The sequence below is a fragment of the Oryctolagus cuniculus genome, chromosome 5 (genome assembly GCF_964237555.1).
Source record: "Oryctolagus cuniculus chromosome 5, mOryCun1.1, whole genome shotgun sequence".
NCBI classification, from domain to species: domain Eukaryota; kingdom Metazoa; phylum Chordata; class Mammalia; order Lagomorpha; family Leporidae; genus Oryctolagus; species Oryctolagus cuniculus.
Window position 1 is genome coordinate 41,940,650 of NC_091436.1, and position 26,398 is coordinate 41,967,047.

At 38.1% G+C, this 26,398-nt stretch overlaps 1 protein-coding gene across 1 annotated transcript in view; it reads right to left on the reverse strand.

Annotated features, from left to right (window-relative positions):
- LOC138849857 (protein LEG1 homolog) overlaps window positions 1–5,988 on the reverse strand; it is a 39,230-nt gene extending 33,242 nt beyond the window's left edge. The window contains exons 1-2 of the mRNA XM_070074911.1: window positions 5,673–5,988; window positions 4,155–4,232 (exon numbers count right to left, since the gene is read on the reverse strand). Coding sequence (XP_069931012.1) covers window positions 4,155–4,232; window positions 5,673–5,988 — 394 coding nt within the window. The remainder of the gene's footprint in view (window positions 1–4,154; window positions 4,233–5,672) is intronic.
- Window positions 5,989–26,398: the final 20,410 nt, after the last annotated feature.

Below are 26,398 nucleotides of genomic sequence, written 5' to 3' on the forward strand. Positions count from 1 at the left end.
AGAAAGATCATCCACCCAGACCAAGTGGGATTTATCCCTGATATGCAGAATGGTTCAAGATTGCCACCATATTAACAGACTGCAGAAGAAAAACCATATGATTATCTCAATAGATGCAGAGAAAGCATTCGATAAAATACAACACGCTTTCATGATGAAAACTCTAAGCAAACTGGGTATGGAAGGGACACTCCTCAATACAATCAAAGCAGTTTATGAAAAACCCATGGCCAACATCCTATTGAATGGGGAAAAGTTGGAAGCATTTCCAGTGAGATCTGGTACCAGACAGGGATGCCCACTCTCACCACTGCTAATCAATATAGTTCTTGAAGTTTCAGCCAGAGCTATTAGGCAAGAAAAAGAAATTAAAGGGATACAAATTGGGAAGGAAGAACTCATACTAGCCCTCTTTGAGGAAGATATGATTCTTCATTTAGGGGACCCAAAGAACTCTACTAAGAGACTATTGGAACTCATACAAGAGTTTGGCAAAGTAGCAGGATATAAAATCAATGCTCAAAAATCAATAGCCTTAGTATACAGAGGCAATGCCACACCTGAGAAAGAACTGCTAAGATAAATCCCATTCACAGTAGCTACAAAAACAATCAAATACCTTGGAATAAACTTAACCAAGCACGTTAAGTATCTCTACGATGAAAATTACAGAACCTTAAAGAAAGAAATAGAAGAGGACACTGAAAAATGGAAAAATCTTTCATGCTCATGGATTGGAAGAATCAATATCATCAAAATGTCCATTCTCCCAAAAAGCAATTTACAGATTCAATGCGATAACAATCAACATACCAAAGAAATTCTTCTCAGATCCAGAAAAAAATGGTGCTGAAATTCATATGGAGACACAGGAGACTCGAATAGCTAAAGCAATTCTGTACAACAAAAACAAAGCCAGAGGCATCACAATACCTGATTTCAGGACATACTACAGGGCAGTTGTTATCAAAACAGCATGGTACTAGTACAGAAACAGATGGATAGACCAATGGAACAGAATAGAAACACCAGAAATCAATCCAAACATCTACAGCCAACTTCTATTTGATCAAGGATCTAAAACAAGTTCCTGGAGCAAGGACAGTCTATTCAATAAATGGTGCTGGGAAAACTGGATTTCCACATGCAGAATCATGAAGCAAGACCCCTACCTTTCACCTTACACAAAAATTCACTCAACATGGATTAAAGACTTAAATCTACCTGACACCATCAAATTATTAGAGAAACCCTGTGACATGTAGGTACTGGCAAAGACTTCCTAGAAAAGACCCTGGAGACACACCAGTCAAAGCCAAAATCAACTATTGGGATTGCATCAAATTGAGAAGTTTCTGAACTTCAAAAGAAACAGTCAGGAGAGTGAAGAGACAACCGACAGAATGGGAAAAAATATTTGCAAACTAAACTACAGATAAAGGATTAATAACCAGAATCTACAAAGAAATCAAAAAACTCCACAACATCAAAACAAACAACCCACTTAAGAGATGGGCCAAGGACCTCAATAGACACTTTTCAAAAGAGGAAATCCAAATGGCCAACAGAAAAAAGAAAAAAGGTTCAAGATCACTAGCAATCAGAGAAATGCAAATCAAAACCACAATGAGGTTCCACCTTACCCCAGTTAGAATGGCTCACATACAGAAATCTACCAACAACAGATGCTGGAGAGGATGTGGGGAAAAAGGGACACTAACCCACTGTTGGTGGGAATGCAAACTGGTTAAGCCACTATGGAAGTCAGTCTGGAGATTCCTCAGAAACCTGAAGATAACCTTACCACTCAACCCAGCCATCCCACTCCTTGGAATTTACCCAAAGAAATTAAATTGGCAAACAAACAAGCAGTCTGCACATTAATGTTTATTGCAGCTCAATTCACAATAGCTAAGACCTGAATCAACCTAAATGCCCATCAACAGTAGACTGGATAAAGAAATTATGGGACATGTACTCTATAGAATACTATACAGCAGTCAAAAAAATTGAAATCCAGTCATTTGCAACAAGATGGAGGAATCTGGAAAACATCATGCTGAGTGAATTAAGCCAGTCCCAAAGGGACAAATATCATGTGTTCTCCCTGATCTGTGACAACTAACTGAACACCAAAGAGGAAACCTTTTGAAGTGAAATGGACACAATGAGAGACAGTGACTTGATCAGCTCTTGTCCTGACTGTTGATATAAAATGTAATACTTTATCCCTTTTAGTATTTTTCTTTGTTTTGTTCTAGTACTATTGGTTGAACTCTGTAATTAACACACAATTATTCTTAGGTGTATAAATTTAACTGAAAAGTGATCCCTGTTAAATATAAGAGTGGGAATAAGAGAGGGAGGAGATGTACAATTTGGGACATGCTCAATCGGATTTGCCCCAAATGGTGGAGTTAGAATCGTGCCAGGGGATTCCAATACAATCCCATCAATGTGGCATGTACCAATGCCATCTCACTAGTCCCAGTGATCAATTTCAGGTCACAATAGATCATAATGATAGGACTAAGAGTCAAAGGGATCACACAAACAAGACTAGTGTCTGCTAATACTAACTGATAGAAGCAAAAAGGGAGAGAACGATCCAACATGGGAAGCGGGATACACAGCAGACTCATAGAATGGCAGATGTCGTAAATAGCACTCTGGCCTCAGAATCAGCCCTTAAGGCATTCAGATCTGGCTGAAGAGCCCATGAGAGTATTTTAGGCATGGAAAGCCAAGACACCCTGGAAAAAAAAAGAAGAAGACCTAAATGAAAGCTCTCTGCAAGTGAGATCCCAGTTGAAAGAACGGTCCATCAAAGAAGGAGGTACCTTTCTCTGAAGGGAGGAGAGAACGTTCACTTTGACTATGACCCTGTTGGTATAAGATCGAAGTCAGCAAACTCAAAAGGCTTCCATAGCCTTGGCAACTCATGACTAGAGCCTAGGGAGATTGCTGATGCCATAAACAAGAGTGTCAAATTGTTAAGTCAACAACAGGAGTCACTATGTACTTACTTCTCATGTGGGATCTGTCCTTAATGTGTTGTCCAATGTGAAGTAATACTATAAATAATACTGAAACAGTATTTTACACTTTGTGTTTCTATGTGGGTGTAAACTGATGAAATCCTTACTTAATATATACTAAATCAATCTTCTGTATATAAAGAGAATTGAAAATGAATCTTGATGTGAATGGAATGGGAGAGGGAGTGGGAGATATGAGGGGTGTGGGTGTGAAGGAAGTTTTGGCAGGGAAAAAGCCATTGTAATCCATAAACTGTACTTTGGAAATTTATATTTACTAAATAAAAAAAAGAATGTATTACTTTTTTTTTATTAGACAGGAAGAATTAAACAGTGAGAGAGAGACAGACAGAAGAAAGGTCTTCCTTCCGTTGGTTCACCCCTCAAATGGCCGCTACGGCCAGCGCGCTTCACAGATCTGAAGCCAGGAGCCATTTGCTTCTTCTTGGTCTCCCATCCAGGTGCAGGGGCCAATGCATTGGGCCATCCTCCACTGCCTTTTCAGCCACAGCAGTGAGCTGGCCTGGAAGAGGAGCAACCGGGACTAGAACCCGGTGCCCTTATGAGATGCCGGTGCCACAGGCGGAGGGTTAACGAAATGAGCCGCGGTGATGACCCAGATTGTATTACTCAATTACTCTATCAGTAATTACTCAAACTCTATCAGTTTTTGTAAGATTATCTGTATCGTGAAGGTAATAATATTAATTCTTGGGTAGGGATTGAATTAAGCACATCTCTGAAGGGTGTAAATAATCTATTTAAGTGAAATGAATGTGGAATAAATCTTAAATGTTTGGGAAACAGGCTGAAAATATGTATAATAAAGGACAGAAACTCTGAAATGATGGATAACAAAGTACAATATTTTCCTTTAAAATCTAACTAAAAATAATAATGCTCCATAAATTACTATTTGCAAATGGTCATCATGAGTTTACCTGTTTCAAGTTGGTTGCATAAATTCATTAGTTCCTTGGAAATTGCACAGAAAATTGTATATCTTTAAAAAGCAAATTTCAACGTTTACCTCAACTTAGCCTACCCCATAAAAAAGCAGAGCAAGCCACATGGCCACAGACCAGGAAAGAAACACGAGGCAAATGTGACACTTACCTCCCCAGCCACTGCTGCTGGATATGCAGCCACCACCAAAAGCGCAGACTGAACTGTTCGAAGGGTCTGAGAACCGATCTGCAGAGCAAAGAGAATAGCTAAGGATCCCCACCATGGAAATTCAAACTTACAGTATAAAATCATGAGAAAGAGGGGAAAAGATACAAATGGCCCAATTCAGAAATTAGGAAAGGAATTATAATTCTTTCTCATAAGGTGGTCCATTGATAGCTTTCCATGTGCTGGCCAGCTCTTGGCAAGTCGAAGCTTCTCAGAAACACCAGTCTGTAAAGCTCACGCGTTGAGTAAGTAGGATCAGCAAAGCATCTCCTGTCACAGGCAGCCTCTGTTACTCACTCGATCTTTCTCCCCTATGCAGAGTGACTTGAAAATTTAAAATGTACAAGAAGTAATTTGAAGTTTCAATGTACTGCACCCTATACTGCTATTCTTCATTCAACTGGGTTTCTTGGGCATCTAGTTTCTTACAAAGAACACAAATTTGGGGGACAAAACAAGAAAATAGGAAGATACTTCAAATAAAAAACTTGGTTCAAGAACCAGGCAGAATAGTGGAATTCCCCTAAACATACAATGAAAAGAGATGATGTTCAGAAAAACACAAAGTTCCAACTGAAGCATCACATCTCCATTGGTTTCATTCTACCTACTTTGGTTCATACAGAGTGATCTAGTTACTAAGCCTAAGACTGTGTTCATTTCTTCTGACTGAAACTAACAAGTAACACAAAGTGTAACTTACGTTGAGTGTCATGTCTTACGTTGACTAGCATTATATGAGGCAAAGCTCAGAATTTTAGGTACAGTATGTTTTTTTTTTTTCTTTTCTTTTCTTTTCTTTTCTTTTCTTTTTTTTTTTTTTTTTTTGACAGGCAGAGTGGACAGTGAGAGAGAGAGAGACAGAGAGAAAGGTCTTCCTTTGCCGTTGGTTCACCCCCCAACGGCCACCGCAGCCTGTGCACCGCGCTGCCAATGGCAGGAGCCAGGTACCTATCCCAGTCTCCCATAGGGTGCAGGGCCCAAGCCCTTGGGCCATCTTCCACTGCACTCCCTGGCCACAGCAGAGAGCTGGCCTGCAAGAGGGACAACCGGGACAGAATCCGGCGCCCCGACCGGGACCAGAACCCGGTGTGCCAGCGCCGCAAGGCGGAGGACCAGCCTAGTGAGCCACGGCGCCGGCCACGACAGTGTGTTCTTAACCTTATCTAGTACCAAATTTCTCCCTGAGCTTCAGAATTAACAGAAGACTTTGTCATATTTTTTATAATAAATCTAATAATCTAATAATAATAAGTCTACAAAATAATATTACTTACAGAAAATAGCAATTGCACCATTAGAAGTTCTGAGTACTGGAAAATAAATGACTGAATTGATTCTGCATTCCATAAACATTCAGACAGGAACATCTGAACACATTAGTTAGGCACTTTCAGTGCACTGAGTAACAGAGAAGGGAAAAGCACGCATCCTTGGGAATAATTAAGATGTACATACCTGTCTTATACAGTCTTCCATAAAGTATGGTTAGTGTCCACAGCACGTTTTCTGAATTGTTTTTTCCAAACTGAGCAAAATATTTGTCTGATTCTCTCATAAGAATCTTATACATTTTCAGGCGATCAATATACTTCCAGATATCAATGATTATTTTGTTGTTCTGTACTGGAAATTCTGTTATGCTCCCATTAATCTGGTCCCAAAGAATTGGGTAGTTATCACTTCCATCTGTGGTGGACACCGGATCTTGGGCACAACCAACAGAAAAGAGGCTTAGGAAAAGAAAAGTGGGGATCATCAAAGCAGCCCACATCCTCTCACTCTTATTTGTGCTTAGCCTAAGTCTCTGACTGAAGCAAAATATCAAAGGAAGCCCAATGATCCCACTTTTAAGATAGAGAATGACAGATCTCTAAGCAGATAGTACCTAAGGGAAGATCACATGGGTAGATAATTAGAAACAGATAAGGAAGGGCAACTGTCAAGCTTAGTCATTAAAATGACTTAGGCCATTTCCAACTGCTTCTCAAATAAATAGTTAGGTCAGACAATTTATTGCAGGTAATCAAATGGCCAATTATTTCCTTTGGTTCCAAATACCTAAGCATTGTCAGTTCTTCTAAACAATGTTTTACCTACTCATTTAACTCAAATGAATACTTTCATTTTTAAAAATTATCTCCCTATGGCAAATAAAAGTAAAAAGGAAAGAAAAGAGGAGAAAAGAAAGAGAAAGAAAACCACATTATTCCTGGAACAGATTAACAGAAGAAACAAAACTCATGCCTGTGTTTTTGCAAGGCACTTCTTTTGGTGTCTTGGTAATATAGTAGTAAGGAAGAAATAATTAGAAATAAATTTGAAATATTCCACTTTGTCATTAAGAAAATATAGATTAGATGTTAAACAAGAAATGTTTTACTCTTTTAAGTGTTGGACATTTTTGTATTCATAGGTAAGAATACAATATATAAGTATGTTTGTGTGTGATTTTAATGGATGGAATTAAGTTCAAATTTTAAAATTATATGTGTATATACATGCTTTAACTACTCATTTACTTGTGCTTGCTTCTAGAACTTATAAAATTATTATTTAATATCATTCTAAAATAATTCTATGATATACAGTGTTATAGTTGGTTTCTGTTATTTATATGCTGTCAAGATTTTAAGTGATCATTTCTTTTAAACTTTTATTTAGTATATATAAATTTCCAAAGTACAGTTTATGATTGCAGTGGCTTTTTCCCTGCCAAAACTTCCTTCACACCCACACCCCTCACATCTCTCACTCCTTCTCCCATTCCATTCATATCAAGATTCATTTTCAATTCTCTTTATATACAGAAGATAGATTTAGTATATATCAAGTAAATATTTCATCAGTTTGCACCCACACAGAAACACAAAGTGTAAAATACTGTTTCAGTACTAGTTATAGCATTACTTCACATTGGATAACACATTAAGGACAGAGATCCCACACAGGGGTAAGTGCAGTGACTCCTGTTGTTGACTTAACAATTTGACACTCTTGTTTATGGCATCAGCAATCTCCCTAGGCTCTAGTCATGAGTTGCCAAGGCTTTATGGAAGCCTTTTGAGTTTGCTGACTTCGATCTTATACCAACAGGGTCATAGTCAAAGTGAACGTTCTCTCCTCCCTTCAGAGAAAGGTACCTCCTTCTTTGATGGACCGTTCTTTCAACTGGGATCTCACTTGCAGAGAGCTTTCATTTAGGTCTTCTTCTTTTTTTTTCCAGGGTGTCTTGGCTTTCCATGCCTAAAATACTCTCATGGGCTCTTCAGCCAGATCTGAATGCCTTAAGGGCTGATTCTGAGGCCAGAGTGCTATTTACGACATCTGCCATTCTATGAGTCTGCTGTGTATCCCGCTTCCCATGTTGGATCGTTCTCTCCCTTTTTGCTTCTATCAGTTAGTATTAGCAGACACTAGTCTTGTTTGTGTGATCCCTTTGACTCTTAGTCCTATCATTATGATCTATTGTGACCTGAAATTGATCACTGGGACTAGTGAGATGGCATTGGTACATGCCACATTGATGGGATTGTATTGGAATCCCCTGGCACGATTCTAACTCCACCATTTGGGGCAAATCCGATTGAGCATGTCCCAAATTGTACATCTCCTCCCTCTCTTATTCCCACTCTTATATTTAACAGGGATCACTTTTCAGTTAAATTTATACACCTAAGAATAATTGTGTGTTAATTACAGAGTTCAACCAATAGTACTAGAACAAAACAAAGAAAAATACTAAAAGGGATAAAGTATTACATTTTATATCAACAGTCAGGACAAGAGCTGATCAAGTCACTGTCTCTCATTGTGTCCATTTCACTTCAAAAGGTTTCCTCTTTGGTGTTCAGTTAGTTGTCACAGATCAGGGAGAACACATGATATTTGTCCCTTTGGGACTGGCTTAATTCACTCAGCATGATGTTTTCCAGATTCCTCCATCTTGTTGCAAATGACTGGATTTCAATTTTTTTGACTGCTGTATAGTATTCTATAGAGTACATGTCCCATAATTTCTTTATCCAGTCTACTGTTGATGGGCATTTAGGTTGATTCCCAGTCTTAATTATTGTGAATTGAGCTGCAATAAACATTAATGTGCAGACAGCTTTTTTGTTTGCCAATTTAATTTCTTTGGGTAAATTCCAAGGAGTGGGATGGCTGGGTTGTATGGTAGGTTTATCTTCAGGTTTCTGAGGAATCTCCAGACTGACTTCCATGCAAATCAAAACCACAATGAGGTTTCTCTTCACCCCAGTTAGAATGGCTCACATTCAGAAATCTACCAACAACAGATGCTGGCGAGAATGTGGTGAAAAAGGGACACTAACCCACTGTTGGTGGGAATGCAAAACTGGTAAAGCCACTATGGAAGTCATTCTGAAGTGGTAATCTTTAGACAGTGAGTTTGTACAAATTATTTGAATAAAACAGCTCAGGGGAAATATCATTAAGAAATATCAAACAACGTGAGTGATACAAAGGGTCTATCAACCCATACTACACTCCTGACACAGAACCAGAGCACACTGAGAAGAGGAACCCTTGGTAGTACAAGTGCAAAAATGCAGGTAGTACCGTAAAATACTCGGGCCACCTGATGAATACCAACCTTAGGAAGGGAACCATGCTACCCGTGTTCTGTGTAGTAGAACATTATGAAAATACCATTGAATATGACTGCAAGGAGGAGCGTGTGGAAGTTGTGTTGGTGATAAAGCATATGATTTTCAATCAGCTGACAGAAATGGCTTTGCTGTCACTCTGTTGTTCACACAACAGTGCTACCCAGGCCAAAATATTGACCTGTGTTGAAAAAGTGGAATTCAGTTCCACTGTCTTTTGTGACAGATGCCCCTATGCTATGGAAGCAGACAGAAGTCAAAATGTGTACCCTGTGTTCCCGCTGATAATTAAGTTACACAGTTGCCCCAAACTAAAAGACTTGGCCTTCCAAACAATGACTGCTCACCGCAGTGGGGTGTGCAATCTGAAGGACTTACTGAAAGATATGAATCAGAGCTCACTGGCCAAGCAGCGCCTGTCAATTTCACAGAGTATGGTTTCTTCAATTGTGCACAGCAGGTGGTATACAAATGTCTCAACAAAATGTCAAGAACTTGGAAGGTGGTACAAACATTTCAAGAGCACAAAAGATATGATCATTAAAATGAGTAGTCTGAACTATCCCGCAAAATGCCAATCATGTCAACTTTGTCCAGCAGCCAGTCCCAGGGAAAACAGTAGAGCAAGCATTTAAATTTTATTACTCCCTTCCCTATGATATGCCTCCTCTATTATGAGAAAGATAGCCCATGTTTGTGTTGGGAGATCATTGTTAATGTATCAATACTACTCAAAGTTATCTATAGATATAATTAACTCTCCAAACATTCCTAAGAGAATTTATTACAGAAATAGAAAAAAAATCCCTCCCAGCATGCCTATGAAATATCAAGGGACCCCAAAAACCAAAACAATCTTGGAAAAGAACAAAGTAGGAGGCATCACACTTCCCAACTGCAGAACTTACTACAAAGCTATAGTGATCCAAATGGTGTGATATTGTTATAAAGATCGACATATAGACTAACTTGATAGGATAGAAAGAAAGCTACGAAATAAACTCACATACATAGTCAGTTAAATGATCTTCAACTGGCATGCCAAGGTGATTCAATGGAGAAAGAATATTTCTGCCAGAAATTAGTAGTGGAAAACTGTATATGACATTCAAAAGAATGAGGGTGGAACTTTACCTTACACCATATACCAAGGTAACTCAAAATAGAACAACAAGCAAAAAGTAGAAGCTAAGCCTATAAAATGGTTAGAAGAAAATAAATTCATTTGGGGAATGAAACAGCAGATGGAAGATTCTCTCCCCCACCTCTTTCTCTCCCTCTCTCTCTCTCCGTCTCTTGCTCTGTGACTCTGTCTCTGCCTCTCTGTAACTCTGCCTTGAAATAAATAAGTAAATCTTTAAAATACATTCCTCCAACTCTGCAGACACCTGCTGGTTGTCTTACAGTTCAATCTATCAGATCCCTAGGTGACTGACACTGCTCTGACTTGACTACAATGCGGGGGTATTCCTAAAACCCCCTATTCCTTTGAGGCTTGAGAATATGCTAGAAGAGCTCACAGAACTCTGGGTGACACCTAGCATAAAAAATATGTCAAACTTCAAAAGTAAGAAACAGAAAGCAAGAAAATGAAGTACGGTAGTTTCATTCATTAATTAGGCATGTATAATAGAGAACGTGATATGTAGTGATAGCAAAGATGTGACAAATCTGACATTTTCATTAGTGTTAGACTGTGAATTGCTACAGTAGCTTTGGAAGTATCCTGATAATATATTATTTACTCATTATATATAAATGCACATTTAAATTGACTTCTTACTCTTATTCAGCAATCCTAAAGACGCATCTGAACATCATGTATAAAGAAAGCTATATGAAAGAGAACTCTCGTTGCATAATTTTGGTAATGCAAGAAGAGAACCTAACGTTATTGAAAAACCATTAATACAGGATTGATATATCACATTATGCAACATAGGACCTTTATGAAAAATAATGAAACAAGAGGTATAATATTTTATGTAGGAAAATCTATTACTATAAATTCTTCAATATAATACTGTTTAACAACTAAACAATCTGTTTTTTGTAGAACCAGAAACTGATGGAAAGATAAATAAAATTGTTACTCATGATCCCATCTAGTGGTGAGATCATGGTGAAGTCAGAGGGGAGATAATCTTTTCTTTATGCTTCTCCTCAGTATTTATTTGTTTTGTTAAAATTAGATAACTCCTGAAAGGAAAAAAAATATTGTCTGATGTGTCTGCAAAACATTCCATAAAAGAAAATTCCATGAAAACACTTTCTAGCCTGGCTACACACTGCATGTTCAGGTCAGTTGGTTTATCAGGTTTTTTGTTTTGTTTTGTAGTTTCCTGCTTATTTAATGAGGACTTGAATCAAGGAGTCGCCCATTTTTTCGAGCTCTCAATGTTTATTTTCCAAATTATCCTATTTCACTAGTTTTTGTCAGACTGGTATTAAGAGATTAATTTTCTTTTTTTTAATTTTTTATTTAGTAAATATAAATTTTCAAAGTACAGTTAATGGATTACAATGGCTTCCCCCTTCATAATTTCCCCCCCACTCACACCCCTCCCATCTCCCGCTCCCTCTCTCATTCCATTCACATCAAGATTCATTTTCAATTATCTTTACATACAGAAGATCAATTCAGTATATATTAAGTAAAGATTTCATCAGTTTGCACCCACTCAGAAACACAAAGTGTAAAATACTGTTTCAGTATTAGTTATAGCATTACTTCACATTGGACAACACATTAAGGACAGATCCCACATGAGAAGTAAGTACAAGTGACTCCTGTTGCTGACTTAACAATTTGACACTCTTGTTTATGGCGTCATTAATCTCCCTAGGCTCTAGTCATAAGTTTCCAAGGCTATGGAAGCCTTTTGAGTTCGTCGATTTTGATCTTATACCAACAGGGTCATAGTCAAAGTGGAAGTTCTCTCCTCCCTTCAGAGAAAGGTACCTCCTTCTTTGATGGCCCGTTCTTTCAACTGGGATCTCACTTGCAGAGATCTTCCATTTAGGTCTTCCTTTTTTTTTTTTTTCCCCAGGGTGTCTTGGCTTTCCATGCCTAAAATACTCTCATGGGCTCTTCAGCCCAGAGTGCTATTTAGGACATCTGCCATTCTAAGAGTCTGCTGTGTTTCCCGCTTCCCATGATGGATCGTTCTCTCCCTTTTTGCTTCTATCAGTTAGTATTAGCAGACATTAGTCTTGTTTGTGTGATCCCTTTGACTCTTAGACCTATCATTATGATCTATTGTGACCTGAAATTGATCACTGGGACTAGTGAGATGGCATTGGTACATGCCACATTGATGGGATTGTATTGGAATCCCCTGGCACGATTCTAACTCCACCATTTGGGGCAAATCCGATTGAGCATGTCCCAAATTGTACATCTCCTCCCTCTCTTATTCCCACTCTTATATTTAACAGGGATCACTTTTCAGTTAAATTTATACACCTAAGAATAATTGTGTGTTAATTACAGAGTTCAACCGATAGTACTAGAACAAAACAAAGAGAAAATACTAAAATGAATAAAGAATTAAATTGTACATCAACAGTCAGCACAAGAGCTGATCAAGTCACTGTTTCCAATAGTGTCCAATTCACTTCAACAGGTTTCCCCTTTGATGCTCAGTTAGTTGTTGCCGATCACAGAGAACATATGATATTTGTCCCTTTGGGACTGGCTTAATTCACTCAGCATAATGTTTTCCAGATTCGTCCATCTTGTTGCAACAAGATGGAAGAGATAAATTTTCAAATGTGTACTGATAATGATATAAGAAGAAAGTATATATTATCTCCCATTTTATCTAATGGTAACAATAAATAGAGTTCTGTTTCTTCAAGAATCACAGTTACAAGCATTAAATGATTCTAAAATAGAACCTCAGAGTTGTAGACTTTGCTATTTCCAGTATAACTTTTTGATAGTCAGACTTCTGAGTTCTACCCCTGCTTATTTGCTAGTGTGTTCATTTTAACTTAAAAAAGTACCAACTCATCATAAAATTGCTATAAGGAACAAAACACACAAGCTTAGCATATCCAGCATTAGTATTCCATTAAACATTAAAGCAGTGTAGTGTAAGGGGGGATGAAATGTACAATAACTATGGTAGCTAGTAACACATAATAAACAGTTTTTCCACATTTTGTATGACTTGCAAAAGACTCTTGGACATTCATGAAATTTTAAACCTATTTACACTTACTTGAGACTACAAAAAAACTTGTTTTAATTATACAAAATATTTTTCAGCTTAAATACATGTTTTTTTTTCTAAAAATGTAATTGCCACATTTCTTTTTTTTTAACTTTTATTTAATGAATATAAATTTCCAAAGTACAGCTTATGGATTACAATGGCTTCCCCACCATAACGTCCCTCCCACCCGCAACCCTCCCCTTTCCCACTCCCTCTCCCCTTCCATTCACATCAAGATTCATTTTCTTTTTTCTTTTTTTTTTTTTTTAAATTTTTTTGACAGGCAGAGTGGACAGTGAGAGAGAGAGACAGAGAGAAAGGTCTTCCTTTGCCATTGGTTCACCCTCCAATGGCCGCCGCGGCCGGCGCGCTGCGGCCGGCGCACCGCGCTGATCCGATGGCAGGAGCCAGGAGCCAGGTGCTTTTCCTGGTCTCCCATGGGGTGCAGGGCCCAAGCACCTGGGCCATCCTCCACTGCACTCCCTGGCCACAGCAGAGGGCTGGCCTGGAAGAGGGGCAACCGGGACAGAATCCGGCGCCCCGACCGGGACTAGAACCCGGTGTGCCGGCGCCGCTAGGCGGAGGATTAGCCTAGTGAGCCGCGGCGCCGGCCCTCAAGATTCATTTTCGATTCTCTTTATATACAGAAGATCAGTTTAGCATACATTAAGTAAAGATTTCAACAGTTTGAACCCACACAGAAACATAAAGTGAAAAATACTGTTTGAGTACTCGTTATAGCATTAAGTCTCAATGTACAGCACATTAAGGACAGAGATCCTACATGAGGAGTAAGTGCACAGTGACTCCTGTTGTTGACTTTACAAATTGACACTCCTGTTTATGGCATCAGTAATCACCCTAGGCTCTTGTCATGAGTTGCCAAGACTATGGAAGCCCCCTGAGTTCACCTACTCTGATCATATTTAGACAAGGCCATGGTCAAAGTGGAAGTTCTCTCCTCCCTTCAGAGAAAGGTACCTCCTTCTTTGATGACCCATTCTTTCCACTGGGATCTCACTCGCGGAGATCTTTCATTTAGGGTTTGTTTTTTTTTTTTTTCCCCAGAGTGTCTTGGCTTTTTATGCCTGAAATACTCTCATGGCCTTTTCAGCCAGATCCGCATGCTTTAAGGGCTGATTCTGAGGCCAGAGTGCTGTTTAGGACATCTGCCATTCTATGGGTCTGCTGTGTATCTCACTTCCCATGTTGGATCATTCTCTCCCTTTTTGATTCTATCAGCTAGTATTTGCAGACACTAGTCTTGTTTATGTGCTCCCTTTGGCTCTTAGTCCTATCATTATGATCAATTGTGACCTGAAATTGATCACTGGGACTGGTGAGATGCATTGGTTCATGCCACTTTGATGGGATTGAATTGGAATCCCCTGGTATGTTTCTAACTCTACCGTTTGAGGTAAGTCAGCTTGAGCATGTCCCGAATTGCACATCTCTTCCCACTCTTATTCCTACTCTTGTATTTAACAGCGATTACTTTTCAGTTAAGTTTCAGCACTTAAGAATAATTGTGTAGTGATTACAGTATTCAACCAAACAAAAAAAAATACTAAGAGGGATAACATATTAAGTTGTTCATCAACAGTCAGGGCGAGGGCTGATCAAGTCACCGTTTCTCATAGTGTTCATTTCACTTTAACAGGTTTCCTTTTTGGTGCTCAGTTAGTTGTCACCTATCAGGGAGAACATATGATATTTGTCCCTTTGGGATTGGCTTATTTCACTCAGCATAATGTTTTCCAAATTCCTAACAGGGATCACTTTTCAGTTAAAATTTAAACACCTAAGAATAATTGTGTGTTAATTACAGAGTTCAACCAATGGTACTAGAACAAAAATAAAATACTAAAATGGATAAAGTGGTACATTGTACCTCAGCCAACTCCAGTCTTATTTAGACAAGGCCATATTCAGAGTGGACGTTCTCTCCTCCCTTCAGAGAAAGGTATCTTCTTACCTCCTTCTTTGATGGCCCATTCTTTCTGCTGGGATCTCAGTCACAGAGATCTTTCATTGAGGTCATTTTTTTTTTGGGGGGGGGCAGCGTGTCTTGGCTTTCCATGCCTGAAATACTCTCATGGACTTTTTAGCTGTATCTGAATGCCTTAAGGGCTGATTCTCTTGCCAGAGTGCTGTTTAGGACTATTCAAACAGTACTCTATACTTTGTGTGTCTTTGTGGGTGCAAACTGTTGAAATATTTACTTAGTATATACCAAGTTGATCTTCTGTATATAAAGATAATTGACAATGAATCATGATGAATAATGGGATGTGAGAGTGTGTGAGAGATGAGATGCTTGTGGGTGGGAAGGATGTTATCGGGGGAAAAGCCGCTATAATCCAAAAGTTGTACCTTCTGTTGGTTGTCTCACACACCTTTGTAAGGTGTGTGGAGAGAGAATTGTGTCCATACTGTCACTTTTGTTTTTTTCTCTCCCCTAGTTAGGTTGGTGTACTTTCCTCCACGGGGCTTCAAGCCTTGTTCTCTCTAGACTCTTCCTGCCACTTTTCTGCCAGTGTCTCGGGCTACTGCGGTTTCACCTCACCTCTCTTTCCAGCGCTGGTGATGAGGAGAAAAAATTCGGCAGCTGGGCTCCCGAGTTGTGGGTGCCCGTGTCCTCCATGTAGAACCACAGTGTCTCTTTAATTCCAGAAGAAACTCCACAGTTTTTTTCCCTAACTCTTCCCTTAGACTTCACTAACTCCACTTTTAATAAACTATATTTTCCTGAACTATCAGTGAGCTCCATTCCTATTCAACTATCTTGGAGCCCACTCAATTAATTTATTTTTGAATTTTATTTAAAGTATGCAAATTTCATGTAGTCCATATATACAGGTTCCTGAACACAGTGATACTTCCACCCTACACTCCTTCTTGCCCAAGCTCCCAACTTTCTTACTCCTCTCTCTCCTATTCCCACTCTTTACTTTTACAGATATGTTTTCAGTTTACTTCATACTCATAAGATTAATGCTACACTAAGGAAAGAGTGCAACAAATAGTATGAAGAAAAAGAAAGAGCTGTTCCAGTTGAGCCAAGGGCTATAAACAATCATCAAAACTCACAATGTCAATTTCACTTCTATATATTATATTTTATGAAATCAACCAGGCTGTCCATCAACTGATAACTGGATAAAGAAATCATGGTATATATACACTATAGAATACTATTCAGTGGTTTAAAAAAAAAAAAACCTCACTTTTGCAACAAAATGGATGCAACTGGAAACCATTATACTTAGTGAAATAAGCCAGTTCCAAAAAGACAAATACCGTGTTTTCCATGATCTGTGGTAAGGTGACTAAAGGTGTACCTAACTTGAAGTTTAGATACATGTCTACATTCTGTAATGTTCAAATCACCGTACACATATTTATCAGACCTCATTTGTCATTTTCAGTCATGGAACTTGACTTGTAAGTGTAAATATCTGACTAATTCAATGATGTCTCTTAAATACTTAGGTCAAGAATTTTATTTTATTTCTTTAAATTATTTTTAATGTTTCTTAGAGGGGCAGAAGCAGCAGTCCCATCTTCTGGTTGACTCCTCAAATGCCCACAACAGTCAAGACTCGGTCGGTTAATGCCAGGAGCTGGGAATACAATCCAATCTCCCTTAATGGTAGCAGGAACCCAACTACTTGAGGTGTCACTGCTTTCTCCAAGAATCCACATTATCAGGAAGCTGGATTCAGGACCTGGAGCTGGGAATTGAACCCAGGTACTCTAATGTGAGACTTAGGTATCTTAACCACTAGGCTGTGTCCATTCCCTGTGTCAAGCAATTTACATATCGGAATACATATAAATTTATTTCTCTGTTTTGTTTCCTATTTGTGGTAAAGTAATGTTGAGTTTCTTCACAAATTCATATGTGAACATAGGTAACATTATCTACAAAAAATCACTTAAGCTATTAAAATTCAGAAAAAGCATTTATTGTTAAGGGAAGATTATTAAGAGTAATCAGCTTGGAAATAATTGACAAAAGAAAGATTGCTAAGAACATTTAGGAAATTATAAAAGATGAGGCTGAGAAGAGGTACACTTCAGACACATTCAACAGAACTAATTATTAAGTTGAGGAAACAGAACTTCATCCTAAAAGCTATGGAGAAAATCATGAATAATATTAAAAAGGCATAGCACCATATGACTTGAGAACTAACTCTCTAATCAAATATAGGGAAGGCACTACTGAGAATATAGCCAAAGGAAATTAAATCAGTATATGAAATAGGTACCTGCACTCCCACATTTATAGCAGCTCATTGGCAATAGAAAAGGCATAGAATTAACCAATATATCTATCAATTGATGACTGGATAAAGAAAATTTTGTATATATACAGGATGCAATATTAATCAGCCATAAAAGTGAATAAAATCTTGTTATTTGCAGCAAAATAGGTGAAACTGGAGATCATTATTCTAAGTAAGTGAAATAAGCCAGAAAAAAGATAAATATCATGATTTCTCTTATTTGTGGTAGTTAATATATATAGAGAGAGTGTACAAATTGTCATATCATTGGGTAGTTATAAATTTTCTTCACTAAATTACACCATGAAAATGACAATAGTCTTCTTTCCCAATATTAAAAAATGAAATATAGGGTAGGGATTATACTGAGCTGGGCACTAATTGGAACTATGGATACATTGCAAGAAATGTTACAAGTCAATGTCAATGTGAATGCTTAAATTAAGGTACAGGCCATGGCAATGCAGAAAGGAAGACATTAATTCAATGAGACTGTTTCTGGCAGTGGAGTCTGGTTCTCACATTTTATCTCCACTGTGAGCACTCTTTAAGGGAGTCAATACAAAAGGAGCTCTAGGTAGAAGAAGGAAATGACTAATCTATCAAAGTTGATTCTGTCAAATATAATTGTGCATAATTAGGAAAAAAGGCAAATTAGAAGGGAGAGCCATGGGTGGCACTAGGAAAAAAGCAGCTTGTTCAAGTTGTGGTTTCAGGTAGAAGTATATCCGTTATCCAAAAAATTTTAGAATTATTCAGCATCTACTATATAACAGTAATTTAATAGCTTCCTTTGGGCATAGCCAACAGAAATACAGAAAGCATCCTTGTTATCCTAGAAGTTAGGTTGAAATTATCCCTATGTTTTTGTTATTTCCTTTATTTATTTATTTATTTATTTTGCTTTCATTAAAGATACAGACAACGAGAATGAGAAACAGAGAAAGGTCTTCCGTTCTCTGGTTCACTCCTCAATTGGTCGCAACGATCAGAGGTGCACCGATCCGAAGCCAGGAGACAGGAGCTTTTTCCTGGTCTCCCATGTGGGTGCAGGGGCCCAAGCACTTGGGCCATCTTCTGCTGCTTTCCCAGGCCACAGCAGAGAGCTGGACTGGAAGTGGAACAGCCGGGAATAGAACCAGCGCCTATATGGGATGCCGGAACCACAGGCAGAGGATTAACCAAGTGAGCCACAGCATTGGCCCTCACTATCTATTTTTAAACATCCTTAATTCTACTATGGACATACACATTTTACATTTAACCCTGCTTAATAATACCAATAATACAATACTATCATCCCTGTTTTGCATATATATAAGCTTAAGGTAGTTTTGATTCCTTGGGTCCCTCATTAATGTGTTTGTACTCCCAAAGTCATTCTTTTTCTCTATAATATTGAAAAATCCAGTTTTAATTGGACACATGACTATGATAAAAAATACTTTTTCCTGCCTCCTTTGAAGGCAGATGTGACTGTGTGAGTAAATTCTCACATGGGATCAGAATAGAAGATTTCTCTGTGTTTCTTTAATGGTCAGTTAGGGAGAACTTGTCACTAATGGGCCTCTCCTCCTTCCTGAATTCTAGATAGTGAAGGTAGAGGTGGGTTTCCTTGATTTACCTTCTCATAACCATACCCTAAGAATAAAAACAAACAGGAAAGAATAAATTAGGCTCCCTAACCTTAAAATAAGATGACATTTCACGTTAGCCTACTCGTGAACATTTATTAGAATCAGATTATATCTTTTTGTTTAATACACAGATATTTAGATCTTTGTTACATCCAGACAAATCTACAATAGAGATAAAAATACTGCAGATTTTTAACCAGAAGCATATATAGGAAATGGGAGCTCAGAAGGTTTGTTATTGTGGACATGTTGTGCCTGTGTTTGAGAGCAGTTGGGTAATAGACCTTTCAGGCTGGGAATTTGGTGACCAGAGAGCGAAAAGACCTGACACAGATTACAGTAAGGGAATGTTTAAAATCCATAGACTTGAAAACTGAGGACTTTGGCTGCAGTAACTCCCATAAGAAGGACCTTCAAAAATTCCTGGAAATGCTTAGTATGAAAACACTACACATGGATTTACATATTTTTGAATCAACATCAACATCCTTTAATTCCATTTTTCTATGAACGTATCAGAAGCTACAAAACTGAAATGGCTCTAAGTTTTAAAATTATTGTGTGGTTGCAATCATAATTTGCTAATGCCTGTGCCTAAGTCACTTCCTGGGTACTACGCTAAACAATCTCTCAAAGATTGACTTTCTTGAGCCAGTACTGTGGCTCAGCAGGTTAAAAAGGCTGCCTGCAGGGCCAGCATCCTATATGGGCTCCAGGTTGAGTCCTGGCTGCTCCACTGCTGATCCAACTCTCTACTTACATGCCTGGGAAAGCAGCAGAGGATGGTCCAAGTGCTTGGGCCCCTGCACCTACATGGGGCACCCAGAAGAAGATCCTGGCTCCAGGCTTTGGTCTGGCCCAGCGCCGGCCTTTGCAGGCATTTGGGAAGAAAACCAGGGATTCGAACATCTCTCTCTCTCTCTCTCTCTCTCTCTCTCTCTCTCTCCCTCTCTCTCTCTCTCTTTCTCCCTCTCTCACTGTAACTCCGACTTTCTAACTTTCAAATAAATAAATAAATCTTTAAAAAAAGGACTGTCTAAGATCTCTAGCTCCCATCTGCTCATATTCCAATTTCACCTTCAGCTGTGGCTATGAAAAAGTTTGGACAAGGAAGACCATGGGGTCAAGGGATAACAAATAGAGAAGTTCATCTCAGAGTGCACCACCAGTAATCTGCTTGGTCAGAGTGTTCACAGTCGGTTGATTGGTAGCTCCTGAGAAGTGAATACTGGGTTTCCCATTCTTCTCTTTTCTGAATGGAGGTTTACATTACCATTATTCTACTCCCTAAGAATGCTGTATTGTAAGTATGAGAGGTGTTTGTAAAACAGAAAACAAGTCTTTTCATTTATCCTTAATCATACCAAGAAGAACTTTATGTGAATCAGGTGATCCAGAAGTCATATCAGCCAAAGATTGTGAATGGTGAGCTATCAGGAATTTCAGATGAATAAAGTCTTTCTTCTTGAAGGGAGAAGCAGTGAGGCTTTTCTACCTCTGTGAAAAGGGTGTTAGTGTTCTGAGTAGTCAGAGAACATACTGTAACAAAGAACACATCTCCTGTCCACGTCCTCTAATCTTGTGACAGTTCAACTCCTCCATTTTTAGGATGTGTATCCCCACAAAAAATCTCATCAATGCTCTAGAGAAAGGACTACTTTTGCCCACAATTTTTTTATAGCCGTGGCATCTGATAAAGTTCTCACATAGCAGGTGACATAGAAGTGAACAGAAGTGATTATGGAATTTGAGAAGCTGACGTGGGAGGTGTGAGCAGAACCTATACGTGGAATCTCAGAGGCTATTGAGCAATGGCTTAAGGGTCCCCCCTTACTTCATGCTACTTTGTGGGCAAAAGTGGCACAAAATTATTTCTAATCATGTGGATGGAGTCTAGACCTAGAGTATGCAGAATGCCAATAGAGAAGGAGCCTGAGTTCCTAAAACCACAGCATACTTTTAGATTTTTAAGGCAAGTTATAAATATATATATATGCACACACAATATATGTGCATATGTGTATATTTCAATATCTTTATATATATACTAATTAGATATACTATGAATCATATATACTACTAAAAATATATTTTACATCATGTATATTTAAATCACAATTATATAGAAGCTCCATTACTGCAACAAACAAGAACACAACTGCCAAGAATTTTAGGTAAGAAGATGAAATCCATAACCACCGTTTGCTAATTACAAAATTTAAACAGTTTGCACTGGCTTCCACTATGGGGAAAACTCTTATAGGCATTAACCTATACAAACTTTTTTTTTTTTATGAGTGCCAGTTCGTGTCCCGGCCATTCTACTTCTTTTTTTTTTAATTTTTATTTAATGAATATAAATTTCCAAAGTACAGCTTATGGATTACAATGGCTTCCCCCCCATAACGTCCCTCCCACCCGCAACCCTCCCCTTTCCTATTCCCTCTCCCCTTCCATTCACATGAGGATTCATTTTCAATTCTCTTTATACACAGAAGATCAGTTTAGCATACATTAAGTAAAGATTTCAACAGTTTGCTCCCACACAGAAACATAAAGTGAAAAATAATAGATGATTTTTTAAATGATGATGAAATCAGATCAGACCTATTGTCATGTTTAATCCCAGTGAGAGTCAAGTTGGGAATTGCTAATTTCTTCTTCTTTTTTTTTTTAACAGAAGATCAGTTTAGTATACATTAAGTAAAGATTTCAACAGTTTGCACCCCCATAGAAACACAAAGTGAAATATATTGTTTGAGTACTCGTTATAGCATTAAGTCTCAATGTACAGCACATTAAGGACAGAGATCCTACATGAGGAGTAAGTGCACAGTGACTCCTGTTGTTGACTTTACAAATTGACACTCCTGTTTATGGCATCAGTAATCTCCCTATGCACCAGTCATGAGTTTCCAAGGCTATGGAAGCCCCTTGAGTTCTCTGACTCTTACCTTGTTTAGACAAGGTCATAGTCAAAGTGGAGGTTCTCTCCTCCCTTCAGAGAAAGGTACCTCCTTCTTTGATGTCCCCTTCTTTCCACTGGGATCTCACTCACAGAGATCTTTCATTTAGGTTTGTTTTTTTTTTTTTTTTTTTTTTTTGCCAGAGTGTCTTGGCTTTCCATGCATGAAATACTCTCATGGGCTTTTCAGCCAGATCAGAATGCCTTTAGGGCTGATTCTGAGGCCAGAGTGCTGTTCAAGACATCCGCCATTCTATGAGTCTGCTGAGTATCTCGCTTCCCATGTTGGATCACTCTCCCCTTTATTTATTCTATCGGTTAGTATCAGCAGGTACTAGACTTGTTTATGTGCTCCCTTTGACTCTTAATCCTTTCATTATGATCAATTGTGAACTGAAGTTGATCACTTGGACTAGTGAGATGGCATTGGTACATGCCACCTTGATGGGATTAAATTGGAGTCCCCTGGTATGTTTCTAACTCTACTATTTGGGGCAAGTCAGCTTGAGCATGTCCCAAATTGTACATCTCTTCCCTCTCTTATTCCCACTCTTATGTTTAACAGGGATCACATTTCAGTTAAATTTCAACACTTAAGAATAACTGTATATTAATTACAGAATTAAACCAGTCATATTAAGTAGAACAGACAAAAAAAACTACTAAGAGGGATAATGTATTAAGTTGTTCAGTAACAGTCGGGCTATGCTGATCAAGTCACCGTTTCTCATAGTGTCGATTTCACTTCAACAGGTTTCCTTTTTGGTGTTCAGTCAGTTGTCACCAATCAGGGAGAACATATGGTTTTTGTCCCTTTGGGACTGGCTTATTTCACTCAGCATGATGTGTTCCAGATTCTTCCATTTTGTTGCAAATGACTGGATTTTGTTGTTTCTTACTGCGGTATAGTATTCTAAAGAGCACATATCCCATAATTTCTTTATCCAGTCTACCATTGATGGGCATTTAGGTTGGTTCCAGGTCTTGGCTATTGTGAATTGTGCTGCAATAAACATTAGGGTGCAGACCGCTTTTTTGTTTGCCAATTTAAATTCCTTTGGGTAAATTCCAAGGGGGACCCAAAGAACTCTACTAAGAGACTATTGGAACTCATAGAACAGTTTGGCAAAGTTGCAGGGTATAAAATTAATGCACAAAAATCAACAGCCTTTGTATACACAGACAATGCCAAGGCTGAGGAAGAACTTCTAAGATCAATCCCATTCACAATAGCCACAAAAACAATCAAATACATTGGAATAAACTTAACCAAGGACGTTAAAGATCTCTATGATGAAAATTACAAAACCTTAAAGAAAGAAATAGAATAGGATACCAAGAAATTGAAAAATCTTCCATTCTCATGGATTGGAAGAATCAATATCATCAAAATGTCCATTCTCCCAAAAGCAATTTATAGATTCAATGCAATACCAATCAAGATACCGAAGACCTTCTTCTCAGATCTGGAAAAAATGGTGCTGAAATTTATGGAGGCACAAGAGACCTCGAATAGCTAAAGCAATCTTGTACAACAAAAACAAAGCCGGAGGCATCACAATTCCAGATTTCAGGACATACTACAGGGCAGTTGTAATCAAAACAGCATGGTACTGGTACAGAAACAGATGGATAGACCAATGGAACAGAATTGAAACACCAGAAATCAATCCAAACATCTACAGCCAACTTATATTTGATCAAGGATCTAAAACCAATTCCTGGAGCAAGGACAGTCTATTCAATAAATGGTGCTGGGAAAACTGGATTTCCACATGCAGAAGCATGAAGCAAGACCCCTACCTTACACCTTACACAAAAATCCACTCAACATGGATTAAAGACCTAAATCTACGACCTGACACCATCAAGGTACTAGAGAACATTGGAGAAACCCTTCAAGATATTGGCACAGGCAAAGAATTTCTGGAAAAGACCCGGGAGGCACAGGCAGTCAAAGCCAAAATCAACTATTGGGTTTGCATCAAATTGAGAAGTTTCTGTACTGCAAAAGAAACAGTCAGGAGAGTGAAAAGACAACCGACAGAATGGGAAAAAATATTTGCAAACTATGCAACAGATAAAGGGTTAATAACCAGAATCTACAAAGAGATCAAGAAACTCCACAAAAACAAAACAAGCAACCCACTTAAGAGATGGGCCAAGGACCTCAATAGACATTTTTCAAAAGAGGAAATCCAAATGGCCAACAGGCACATGAAAAAATGTTCAAGGTCACTAGCAATCAGGGAAATGCAAATCAAAACCACAATGAGGTTTCACCTCACCCCGGTTAGAATGGCTCACATACAGAAATCTACCAACAACAGATGCTGGCGAGGATGTGGGGAAAAAGGGACACTAACCCACTGTTGGTGGGAATGCAAACTGGTCAAGCCACTATGGAAGTCAGTCTGGAGATTCCTCAGAAACCTGAATATAGCCTATACAGATTTATAAATAAAAACCTGAATTTTCTAAGTTTTCTAGTTTTTTTTAATGAAGTAATGTGATCAACTCCTCTAAAAATCTTTTCCTTGTTTTATTTTGAAAGACTTGTAATTTTATCATAATTTACTTATAATTGCTAATTTAGTTGAAATACTTATAAAATTTCCAAGGGAGTGAGAATTTAATCACACCTGGTCATCTTGTAGTACTAGCATGTGACAAAAACGTATTAACTAGAAAACAATATAAAAATATTTTAAGTTGTAAGTATATAATTAAATGTATATATGTACATATATTAAAACTTCCCTGTAAGTATAAATCACTTATAAGTAGTAGGAAATATTTTAATATGTGAATGTGTAATAATCTAAACACGTTCAGTATATCAGGTATATAGATATAAAAAAAATAACACCAAAAAAGTGCAAATAGTACTGATATCAAGGCTGCTAAAGGAAAATTACCACCTGAGTTCAGGATACCCAGTGGCTGCCGATGTAGAAAATGCCAGCAGCAATCCGATTGCCGGTAGTCCTGAAGCAGGTTTGTCATAGGAGAATCCAAGGGTCTGGCTCACCTCATTTTCAATCCCCCCAAACATCTTCCCACATCTGCCAGATAACTTTCCTATTCCACCCTTAAAATCCTACACACATATTTGTTATTGAGATAACCCAGAACTTCTTTCACTACCAATGCAAGAAAATGCAATATAATCTCTTCTGTATGCAAAAGGGTTAAAGATGGTGATGAACTAATAGATGGATTAGTACAGCCCACCCTTTGTTAATTCATCATATAAACACTCTTCTATTCTCATTTAACTTTTAAATGCCAACATTAAAATGACATCATGCTTCATCAAATATGATGGTGCCATACATCCCACAAAGTATGGTTTGTTAGTGGCTCTAGAATTTAAAATATCTATCCTTAACTTCTTACTATCCACACTGAATACTATTACAGGACTTTGGACCTAAAATAAGAACTTAGCAAATGATATACTTCTAACTATATGTATTATATATAATTACATATATTAAAACCCCTCAATACATTATTATCTTTATTTAAATGAACATGTATCTTTTTGAAAAAAGTTGAAAATCACAGAAAAATCACTTTTTACTATTTTTATCACTCTTCATTCTTTCATATATATCAGATTTCAACTAGCAAAATTTTTCTTCAGCCTAAAAATTTACCATTTCTTGTAGTACGAAGCTCCTTGTGACCAATTCGGCAACTTTTCCCTGAAAAAAGTCCTTATTTGCCTTTATTCTCAAGACCGATGTAACTGCATAGAGATTTTAACATTGTTTCTACCATTTGGCTTGCATCATTTCTGAAAATAAGTAAGTTAAAATTCTTATCTATCCTTATGCTTTATATATCTTTCTTCCACTCTTTTTCCCATCTTTATCTCCATTCTTCAGAAATTTGATTATGAGACGTCTTGAAGTAGGTTCTTTCTTTCACCATTTTTTCATATCACTGAGTTTGGTAGAATGAGAAGGTGAAAAGGTCATGCCAAGATGGCCTCTGACAACAGAAACTGCCTGGCAACAGGCTGTGATTGGATGGCTTCAGAAAACACAGACAACAGAGCCTGACTGACAGCAGGCTGTGATTGGATGGCTTTGGAAACTGCCTAGCAACAGGCTGTGATTGGTTAGGACATAGACCGCCCCTTGACCGGATTGGCTGCCTTGGCTATATAAGCAGCTGTAGCAACTGAACTAAACGAATCTGCAGGCCGCTTGCCTCAAGCCTGCTTTCACCTGACTCCCGGGGTCTGTGTGGTGACTCCGCGCCTCTTGCCCCTATCATGCTCCTCTCAGAAACGAATCGACTGCAACATTGTTGAGAAATTAACTGCAACAACTGAGCTCCTTAGACATTTGGTTTGATGTTTTCACCAAATTTTGAATATTTGCATCCAACATTTAATCTTCCCCTTTTATAATCTGAGAACGCCATTTACA